Here is an 11512-nt window from a genome sequence, read left to right as displayed (position 1 = left end):
AACAGCTTAGAAAATTAAGCCCACGCGCCTGTATGGGCGATTGTACCACTCAACACTGATTTTTTTTTCTCTTTTCTGTCTTTAGTTTTACAAATTACTTTTTATCAAAGCCACCAATATTTTGACTAAAAACATCCCTCGAAAAGGCTGAGTTTCCTTTCCCTCTACTTTTCTTTCCAGGATAAGAAATTACTAATTAGGGTCTGTTTGATTCATATAAACTAATTTCTGGAAAAGATTTTCCAAATTTTCTGATTTTGATCAAGGAAAAATAGTTAAGTCACCACAAAAAGTATTCTTGGGCAATACTAAATATAAAAAAATGTTTGAATTTGGGACTGGTTGGAATCGGATATATTATTAATATTCGATTTTGAGTTCGAAGCAATTTTAAAATATAAATTTTTAAAGTTAGGGTTGAGTTAAATCAAGACATGACGGTAAATTATCGAGTCGAGTTGGGGCGAGCAAAAACCGTGGGGCCCACCCGGTTGCCAATTGCCATCACTGCTTTTGCTCACAGGCGATCTCAACAACTTTGCTTTTTCTGAAGATCTGTTATATCTGTGTGCAACTCCCTCATTGTCCTTTCATCGAACCGGATCTCTCACTGGCAGCCACTCTCATCTTCACTCTCTAAATCTCCTCCTTGATCCTTTATTGTTCAGGTAATTCTTTTCACTTCATTTAGAATTTGAGCTGAAATCATGGATTTTGATGTTTTGTGGATGATGGAACTGAATCCTAGAGCTAGAATTTAGTTTGATTTTCTTCTCTTCTTTATCTGGATATTTACTTAGCTTCTTCTGCTTCATTTCCTTTACTACTTCTCTGCAAATTTTATGGTAATTGAGTTGGTTAGAAATTGCCCTAAAAAAATCATGCCTTCTAATTAAAGCCTGAAATGGGTTGCTCACTACACTAACTTCACCTCTGTTTTAGACCTTTGGTAATATTGACTGTAACAACAGATGAACATACTTTGCTTCACTTCTACTAGTTTTCTGAGTTTTGTGTTGATTTCTTTGATTTTGTGTTAGTGAAATCATTCATCCAAAATTACTTGTAGATTTGTGAAGATAAATTAGAAAAACTAAGTGTGTTGCTCACCAATTAAATCAACCCATCATCTTCTTCTTCAACATTATCAATGTGACCTTCACTTTTGTAATACTTTTTCTTCATAAGTATAATGTAAAGGATTGAAGTATCAAGTAATTGAATTTGAAACTTGATAGTCTTAGATCATTTTCAACTAATCATCTCAAAATTATGGACTTGAGTTTGATAGATTTTTTCATTATACACCAATGTGATTAGGTGCCTAGATTTTACCTTCTTTTCGAATATATATATATATAAAGAGACATTACGAATTTTTGTTGTTTACGACAATGTTATAGTCTAACAAGTTTTCAACTCAAGCCATGAATCTATTATTAATTAAATTTATAGATTAAAATTATGAAAGAAAGTATTTAGAAATTTTGTTTTTAATTAACAATTAAATTTGGTATTCTAGATTAATTATGAAAAAAATTAGTTTTTTAGTTATGAAAATATTTTTGTTGCATTTGTTTTACTTAAAACAACTTATAAAAAATGAGTTTAGAAAAATTTATCAAGCAATGGAAAATATTTTGCATAAAACCATTTAAATATCAGAAAAATACCATAGAAAATCAAACAATTTTTTAGAAATCATTTTTTGAAAGTAATTTTCAATGAATCAAACAGACTGAATTGATCAATTCTCTAGTTAAATATAAATATAAAATTTTATGTTAATTATAAAATAATTAGTTAATAATTAATAAAAATATATATTTTAATATATGATTAAGGGCCAATTCTTCATTGCTTAAAAAAAACACTTCTGACTCCAAAAGCACTTTTGAAAGAAAAGCTGTGAAGAACAAGTTGCTTTTAGCTGAAATTTTTAGCTTTTCAGAAGTGCTTTTGAAAAGCACTTTGAAAAGCACTTTGAAAAGCACTTCTGAAAAGGAGAAAGTAAAAATTTTAACTTTTCCTCTCCCAAAAGCACTTTTAGTGCTTAATTACTTTTTCACCCCTCCAATAACATAGTATTTTTCTTTTTTTTTCTTGGTATTTAATTACAATTGTGTTAAAATCATTAATTAAAAATAAAAAAATATTTTTTAAAATACTAATTACAAATATTTAAATATTTAAAATATAGTTTATATATTCTAATTAAATTTTATAAATAATTAATATTTATTGCTTAAAAATATTTACAATTTATATTTTATATATTAAAATATTAACAACAAGTTATAATAATTTTTTTATATTATTACTAAAATATAATAATATTAACTAATTTAAATATTATTTAAATACATATTTGTTACTTGATAATAACATGTCTAAAATGGACATTTTATTTCTCAAAAGCACTTTTTGATAAATAATGCTAAACACTCAAATTTTAAACTAAACTTGAATCTTTTTAAAAACACTTTTCAAAAACAACGAAGAACTTGCCCTAAATATTTGTTAAGAGTCAAACTAACTCAAGCACTAATATGCTTTCACATCAATGGCCCACATGTCATAAGTCACGGAGTCAAGTAAGATTATGCGCAAACTCTTCCGTTTGTCATGAATCCTCCTGTTGATACAATGTGGTTCTATTTTGTGAACTTGCTCGGGCTTTCAACAAATTTTGGAGACAAAACTTTGACCATAGAACAATACTGACTTGTTGAAGTACCCCTCAACCTATGAACCTGTAAGTCTCTCGGTAGAATTGAGGATAGGGGTGTTCATAGGTTAGGTCAAGTTTGAGTCGAGCCTAAGCATGACATTGATATACTTTATACTTGCCTAAGTCCGACTTAATTCAAAATATGAATTTAAAATTTTGTGCAATTTTGCCCATATATGTAAATATCTAATCTAAGCACATTTTAAGTCTGCTCATATTATTTTTTAAAATATTTATATTAATTTTAATTTAATATCTAATTATTTTTATATTTTTATTTATAAAAAAAATTATATTTAGTCATTTTAATATTTTTTAATGTTTACATTATAGTAGTATATAATACAACTATAAATTTAATTTTTAAGTGTTATAAATTACATAATATATAAAAGTAACATAATGTAAAATATTACAAACTTAAAAAAAAAAAGGAAGTCAGGCCGAGCTTGAGCCTTAAATGTTCAAGCCTTAGCCCAGGCCATGTTTTAAATGGGTCTAATTTTTTTCCTAAGCCTATTTTTTTGTCTAATATTTTTGTACAAACCTTCTCAAATTTTGGACGGGTAGCTCGATCCATAAACAGATATAATTGAGGCACATCAACAATATTCAAATTTTATTAATTATAAATAAATATATGTTTTCAAAATATTTTGCAACTAAAAAGATAAGAATATATATATTTTTTAAAATTCTGAAAAAATGTTCATTTAAATAAGAGTGAGCATTCAATTGAATCGAGTAAAAAAGTTTTGAATTAATCGACTTGGCAAGTTTTATTTTATCATTCTAACATAAATTTTTTTTTTCAAATTGAATTGAGTGAAATTGAATAAATTGGTTTGAATTAAATTTTTAAAAAAAGAGATTAAAGTATGTAAAACCTTGTTTAACTGAATTCTAATTTAGAGTATATAAAAATTGACACCATATATATTTGAAATCTCTTTAAAAAAAGAACACGCGGAAAACAATATACTTTAGCATGAGAAACATAATTTGATATTTTACTTGTTTAAGGTCTCGGATTTAACATTTTGAAGAAATTTTTTTTTTTAAAAAAATTAACATTTTTATAGATTTTTTTAGAAATTTATATAAATTTATATTTTTTTACAAAATATTGGAAATTTTTCTTTTTGTTTATTTTTGTAATTTTGTAAGAGAGGCGAGTTAATTAAAAAGTAGAATAACTCAAAGTATAAAAAAATCGACTGAAAATAAATTTTGCTGGCCCTACATTTAGATTCAAGAGGTGAATTCAATTTAATTTGAGTGAAATATAAAAATAGTAAGAAGTGTTTATTATTATTACTATTATTATTATTATTATTATTATCTAAGTTACATAAATTACTCGAACGTAATTTTAGTTAAATATAATTTGGCAAAATGATAAAAAAAAATTGGAACAGAACATATTTATTTCATAATAGACCAAAAAAATCTTAACACTCATAATTAATTCATTTATTTTAGCATTGCATGAAGAAAGCTTTATTAAGCATAATATAACAAAATTCCATCCATTTATGGATTCTTAACTGTTTAAAAGAATATTAATATATATATATTAGTATTTAAATTTTATTTGTGAAATTAAAACATCTTAATAATATATCAAATATTAATCTATAATATTTTAAATAAATGCTTTAAAAAATTTAAAATAAATTTTAATATAATGATAAAAAATTATTGACAAGAGTTGAAAGTAAGGGTAAGTTAAATTACATTATCAAGTAGAAGACTTGTGTTTAAACTTTGGAGATGATATTCTTTGAAAGGGGTAACCATGAACTTCCAAAAGATTAGACTCTAATTCGTTCCAAGAAATAGAGGTCATTTTTGCTTTTTATTAGAAAAAATAAAATATTAAAAAAAACATGTTTGGTTAAAACTTTTAAAAATTATTTTTTTGAAAAATAAAAATAAAAAAATGTAAAAATTAGAAAGAAAAATTTCATTGTTTTCACTAAAATGTTTTGTAAAACAAAACAAGGATTTTTATTAATTTTAAATGAATTGGCTTGGTTCAAATTCATATAAAGGCAAAAATAAATTTTCTAACAATTTTCATATATTAGATTTAGTATTCTGGTTTGAATCTATATAAATATAAAAGAAATATATTTTATTTCTCATGTTTTTATTATGGAAAAAGATAAAATATGTAATAGTTTCTGTATTCATTCCAAATTTAGAATTTAGTGCTTATATGTTTATTTTTACAAATTTAGTTTATCCATTTTTTAGACTTCAAAATTCGATTTTAATTGTAACTAAAAAATAATATTGTAATGAATTTGAATTTAACAAAATTATTTTAACAGGGTTAACAATTGAATCTAAATTTTGGAATAAGAAAAGTAGAGATATTGAATCCCTTAAAATAAAAGTATAAGAACTAAATTCTAAATTTGAGAAGAGTAGAAAATCTTATGGTATACTTTAACCTATAAAAAAATAGGTATCAAACATGCTTTTATTATTTCTATTTATTAATGGTATTTTTCAATTTTGAAAAAATAGAAAAGTTTTAATCACAATTAGGCCCCTGAACTATACCCATATTCCTGCTTTGGTATTTGTTTGTTTTTTTTGGTTTATTTGTTCTTTTCCCCTTTGGAAAAGAAGACGTGCACCCCATTTGATCGGATTTACAATTTGGGTTATTTTGGAGGTTTTTGTACGTCAGTGAAATGGAGCGGGACCCAGAGTCCGATCCGCAACCGGAATGGGCAGCTCCGGGACCCGAAACGGGGCTTGAAGGTAAAGAGGACTCTTCTTAACTTATTTGTTTTTCTTTGGTTTTGGGATTCAGGATTTTTGTGTAATGTGGGATGTGATACGACGTTTTCGTTTGAAATGCAGAACCGGTTTGGCGGTTGGGATTAGGGGGTGAGTCGGAATCTTACCCGGAGCGACCCAATAAAGCTAATTGTATTTACTATTTGAGGACTGGGTTTTGTGGCTACGGCTCCAAGTGTCGGTTCAATCATCCACGTGATCGTACCGGGGTAAATAGTTGATAATTTGATTGAATTGTTCATTGTTTCTTATCTGACTTGAAGTTTCCTTTGAAGGGTTTTTTTTTTGTATAATTGAGGGAGGGGGAATTACATCAACAGGGTTTGAACCCTGGCCATTGAGGTGTCAAGAAGGGTTTGAAGGGTTTTGATTGGGTTTTTTGTTTGATTATGATCTTTCGAGTGATGAGGTATTGAATTGTAAGGTAAAAAATGAAAAGTTTGTTGTTAATGCATTAGGAGCTAGTGTAATTGGCAATCTTAGAAATAATTTATTCTTGTTTGTTGTGATTGTTGAAAGAAATGCCATATGATGATGATGATGATGATTGCCTTAGGTTATGGGAGCTGCAAGAGGTGATGTAGGGGAGTATCCAGAGAGAGTGGGCCAGCCAGTTTGTCAGGTACTATTGAATTAGATTGTGTCTTAAATGTTTGGCAAACTCGAGGTATATGTGTCAAATCGCTATAATTTCAACAATGTGCATTGCTAAATTCTTTGTAACTAAGTATGCCTTTATGTCCACTTCATTTTATCTTTAGAAGGAGAGAGTTAAGGTCCTGAATTTTCAGTGAATAGGTTGTGATTGGTTTAACAGTTTAGGGAAATGGTGTCTAGTAAGTTGCCCTTTTACGTTGATTATGGTTATTTATTTATTTATTGATTTGCAGTATTATATGAGGAAGGGGACATGCAAATTTGGTTCTTCCTGTAAATACCATCATCCTAAGCAGGGAGGTGATTCTGTTAGCCCCGTGCCGCTAAACTATCTTGGATATCCATTACGTCCGGTTTGTATTTCTTCACATTAAGACCATTTACATATTTAGTTTTCAAGTTCGCTTAATAATTGGATTGCACTTTAAAACAGGGTGAAAAAGAGTGCTCTTACTTTGTGAAGACAGGACAGTGTAAGTTTGGTGCAACATGTAAATTCCATCATCCTGTGCCACCAGCTGTAGAGGTTCCCGCACCATCTCCAACTTCTCAGGTTGCACCTCTGCCAACTCCACTTTCTTCACCTACATTATATCCCAGGACGCAATCACCGTCTGGCCCTTTGTCTCAACAATATGGAGTTGTAATGGCAAGTTCTCCCCTGATGCCAGGCTCATATGTGCAAGGCCCTTATGGTCAATTGCTTATTTCCCCAGGCATGGTTTCTTTTCCAAGTTGGAATCCCTATCCGGTAGGTGAATTAAAATTTATTCAGTTTCCTTAATCGTGATTAAACATAATTTAGTTTTATTGTTAAGGTTGTTAATGCACATGGTGTAGGCAGCTGTTAGTGTCGGTACTCAACCCGCTGTTGGATCAAGCTCAATGTTTGGGGTGACACCATTATCTCCTTCGGCACCTGCCTATACTCGGTCTTATCAACCCACACCTTCTAGTGTTGTGCCTTCGAGTAGTATTCAGGAGCGATCATTTCCCGAGAGACCTGGTCAACCAGAATGTCAGTATTATATGAAAACAAGAAATTGTAAATACGGATCCTCTTGTAAATATCATCATCCGCCAGAAGTGATTGCACCAAAAGTTGATGTCATCCTCAATCCCCTCGGTCTTCCTATTTGTCCAGTAAGCGTTCATAAATTTCTATATAAATGTGATGCTTTTTACAAGATCGGGACATAAAATTTTGATCTTGTTTTAATACTTTTTGCTTGTAAGCATGACTTACAATTATAGTTGCTCAATTGCTTTTCCAACAACTGATTTCTTTTCTGTAATTATTTAGAATCTATTTAGGTTCCTTTTGTGTGTTCCAACTTGCAACTAGGCCTAATCAAACGCACAAGAGTTTTCCCCATCGTCAGAGTTTTCTTTTTCTTTAGAGAAATTGAAGTTCTATAGTAAAGGCAAAAAAGTAAGCTTGAGAAAGTAGGCATATAGGTCATACAAACACTAGTATCTCTATCTGTTATGATCGTCAGAATTTGGAAATTTAAAAAATGAGTTATTCAGTATTCTAAAAATGCAACGAAAGTTACTTTGGTCTGCACAGTATGCTGAAAACAATCTTTCCTTAATTTAGACTATCCTTTCCAAGCTAGCTTGGTTGCAGGTTTCACTTGGAGAGCTTCATTTTTTGTTACGGTGACTAGCTTAAGAAGCATGCTAGGATTTGAAGAAGATTCTTATTTTGCATGAGCTAAAGCCTTCTTTCTTCTTAGTTGTGATTATTATCTATATATAAATTCTTTTGGCTTATCTCATGATCTCAGTGAAAAATCATTGCTATGAATAGGCATGTCTTTGCACTCTTAAATACAAGGTGAGACTATTCATGATTGAAACTATAATTTGTATATCCATCAACTGGTAGGTAACTATCATGAATTTATTATGGTTGAATGGTATTATTAAAGAAATTGTAATTTATTGCTTGTGGTCGGCTCTTCTGGTCCAAGTGTATTACCTTTCTTTCTTGATGTTATTCTTCCGAATTCTATTAACCTGTTATTCCAATATCTTTGTTACTTGGACTCGCTTGAGAGTGTTGGATAGCGGTATGTGTCCAACACAATATTCAAATTTTTATAAGATTTCTATGTATTCGTGGAGAGACTTTGGGACCTTATCGCCATTATCTTATCCAGATATATGTTGGATATGGATTTCGGGCATAGTTAGTTCAATAAAAATTAAAGGTCGAAGCAACATAGCTTAATATTCATGCTCGCTAGCATCTTGTTGCATGAATGGCTGATTGTATTTTATCTTATGGCTTTTGGTACATTAGCCATGCAACTTATTTATGATAGGACCTATATTGTTATATGCACACTCTTACATTCTTTAGAAACAATTTTCAAGAGCATGAATGAGCAAATTATGGTGGAATTTTGATTTTATAATTCATGAAATGCAGTCTTTTATGACAAGTGGATAATTTTCACCAGAGGGCCTTTCTACGTCTCTTTTCTCATAATTTGTTGTTCATATATTCATTTGTGTTTTTTTTGTAATGGCATCAGGGTGCACCACCTTGCATTCATTATTCGCAACACGGAGTGTGCAAGTTCGGAGTTGCTTGCAAATTTGATCATCCTATGGGAACACTGAGTTTCAGTCCATCTGCTTCTTCCCTTACCGATATGCCTGTTGCTCCTTATCCTATTGGATCAACAGGTGGTACTCTAGCTCCATCATCCTCATCTTCGGACTTGCGACCAGAACAACTTTCCAGGTCCAACAAGGAATCTGCTCCACCCATAATGTCATCATCAGTGAGCGCATCTAGTGAATCAGTTGGTTCTATTTTTTCTAAAGGTGGACTGGTTCATCATTCAAGTGCACAACAATCAAGTCAGAGTTCTTTCGGCAGTGGCAACAACAGTAGCACTACCAAGGCACAAGCTTCCAGCTAAGTGAAAACAGAAGTAACTACTTCAATTCCGATTTTTATCAAGATCATGAACTGAAACATTATTTCGTTTTTGGTGCAAGTCTTCGAAAGTGGGAGGCTTCATTTCTTTGTTATCACGGTTCCACAATTCAGGTCTATGCATAGCATCTCTAATCATCTGTATTCATATAGTCCATCATAGGGCCATCTATTGTATCTTGAATAAACCCACAGCCTAAGCTTAGAAAGTTTAGTAAAAGCCATACACCTAGATTTTGAATAACCATTAAAGAACCTCTGCAGTTACATTAGGGAAAACTGTGTCAACCCGCCCAATTTTTTGGAGTCGTGTGTTGCATTTGTTCACCATTTGATCTTTTATTGTAACCTAAAAAGTCATTGTGGAGTTGGACTAAAGTATACACAATGACTTTGCATATTGAAAAGTCGTTTTTAATTATATATAGGTTTAATGACAAATTTAGTCACTAATGTTTACATATTTTGTCAAAATGGTCCTAATTGTATTTTTGAGTCTTTTTTGGCCATCAACCTTTGTTCTTTTTTTTCAAATTGTTTTTTCTAACAAATTTGATGAAAGTACTATTAAAAAATTTAACGGGATGATGTGAAATATTTTTAATGAGATGTAATTTATTACTTAGGTAACTCAATAAGATAATTATATGTGAAAAATAATAAAATGAATAAATCATACATGAAATTAAAAAATAATTCTTAATTTAAAGAAAATAAACATAATTATATAAAAATGGATTTCAAAATGAATGCATGTTTCAAAAAGATAATTTATAAATCAAACCGAAAATACTGAATGTGAGCATTCATTTTGAATTTTTTTAAGATAAATATGTTTATTTATTTATTTTATTATTTTCTACATGTAATTATTTTATTGGGTTATTTAAGTAATAAATTACATCTCATTAAAAATATTCCACACATGAAATTTTACATTATTCCGTTAACTTTTTTAACGGTACTTTCATCAAATTTGTTAAAAAAAGCAATTTGAAAAAAACAAAAACAAAAGTTGATGGCAAAAAAAAATGCCCAATAATATAATTAGGGTCATTTTGACAAAACATGTAAACGTTAGTGGCCAAAATTGTCATTAAATTTTATATATAATATAGCGAATTTTGTCGTTTTTAATATAATGTTTTCTTAGTAACAACTAAATTTATTTGTCTAAAAATGTTTTAATTACAAATAAAATTGTTATGATATTTTTAGCACAATGATAATATTTTAGTTATAAAAACTATTACATGACAACATATTGGTTGCAAAATAGAATTCGGGACAATGTAAATTTTGATGTTAAATCTTTTATGTAACTGTAATAATATTGGTTGCCAAATATTATTTATAATAATATTTTAATTGGTTGTGTATTACGTTGCACATCGATAATATGTCATTGTCAAAAATTTATTTTAACTATCATGAAATGTGGTTGGCAAATCATTTATATAACAATAATACAATTGATTGCAAATATTATTTTGCAACGACATTTTAATCAGATGTGTATAACATTGCACAACAACTATATGTCATCGTCAAATATTTATTCTAACAATCATAAAATGTGGTTGCCATGCAATAACATAATGTGATTTTTAATATTTTATGTAATAATATTTATATAGTTTTGAAATATTAATTTGCAACGACATAAATCTTTGGTTACATCTTATGTTATATAACAATATTAGTCCTTGTAAAAAGTCAATTTTAACAACTATAATATTTGGTTACAAAATTTTATACGTGACAATATTATTATGATTGTTGAATTTTATTTTACATCAAAATATTATCTAGTTGGTAAAAAAAATGGGTAATGACAATTTTAAAGGAACTTGTTATTTGTTTTGAAATAATATTATTTGGTTGTAAGTCTTCCACTTAAAGTAGCTAGTGGAGATACAAATTGTTGCTAAGATCTAGATATAGAAGGTTCTTCTGCATCAAGACCTCCTATGCTTGAAGCTGACAATTATGCCTACTAGAAAACATGCATGGAGATCTTTATAAAGTCAATTGACAAGAAAGCTTGACATATTGTATTAACTGGATGAGAGGCACCTGAGATTGATAGTGACAATGGGGGAGTTACAAAGCCAGAAATACAATGGACCATAAAGGAAGAGAAGCTGACAAATGCTAATTCAAAGGCATTATATGCAATTTGCTATGGAGTGGATATGCATGAATTCGAAAGAATTGCCAAATGCACTATAGCAAAAGATGCTTGGGTGGAAACAACTCATGAGGGAACCTCCACAGTCAAGCAGTCAAAGATGCAAATGCTAACTTCAAGATTTAAAAGTCTGTGGATGCAAGAATTAGAGACAATTGGTGAATAT

At 29.5% G+C, this 11512-nt stretch overlaps 1 protein-coding gene across 3 annotated transcripts; it reads left to right on the top strand.

Annotated features, from left to right (window-relative positions):
* The first annotated feature begins 446 nt into the window (after nucleotides 1-446).
* LOC107916054 (zinc finger CCCH domain-containing protein 34) lies at nucleotides 447-9614 on the top strand. Of its 3 annotated transcripts, none has more exons than XM_016845221.2 (8): nucleotides 447-668; nucleotides 5418-5506; nucleotides 5609-5754; nucleotides 6102-6167; nucleotides 6436-6555; nucleotides 6636-6953; nucleotides 7043-7345; nucleotides 8746-9614. In XM_016845221.2, exons 2-8 carry the CDS (start codon nucleotides 5437-5439, stop codon nucleotides 9136-9138), a joined length of 1416 nt encoding a protein of 471 aa, XP_016700710.2. In that variant the 5' UTR covers nucleotides 447-668; nucleotides 5418-5436; the 3' UTR covers nucleotides 9139-9614. The 3 variants fall into 3 exon arrangements, with proteins under 3 accessions (XP_016700710.2, XP_016700711.2, XP_016700712.2); XM_016845222.2 differs by having other exon boundaries at nucleotides 581-668; nucleotides 5433-5506; XM_016845223.2 differs by lacking the exons at nucleotides 447-668; nucleotides 5418-5506; nucleotides 5609-5754 and adding an exon at nucleotides 5830-5969.
* The last annotated feature ends 1898 nt before the right edge of the window (nucleotides 9615-11512 follow it).

This window comes from Gossypium hirsutum, chromosome D10, assembly GCF_007990345.1.
Source record: "Gossypium hirsutum isolate 1008001.06 chromosome D10, Gossypium_hirsutum_v2.1, whole genome shotgun sequence".
NCBI classification, from domain to species: Eukaryota; Viridiplantae; Streptophyta; class Magnoliopsida; order Malvales; family Malvaceae; genus Gossypium; species Gossypium hirsutum.
The sequence above is the reverse complement of the archived record's forward strand: the minus strand, read 5'-3'. Positions and strand labels throughout refer to the sequence as shown.

Coding starts and splice junctions, on each gene's coding strand:
- LOC107916054 (XM_016845221.2), top strand. CDS start 5,437: ATGGAGCGGGACCCAGAGTCCGATCCGCAACCGGAATGGGCAGCTCCG. Junction 6,556..6,635: donor TTGGATATCCATTACGTCCG/GTTTGTATTTCT, acceptor ACTTTAAAACAG/GGTGAAAAAGAGTGCTCTTA. Junction 7,346..8,745: donor TCGGTCTTCCTATTTGTCCA/GTAAGCGTTCAT, acceptor TAATGGCATCAG/GGTGCACCACCTTGCATTCA.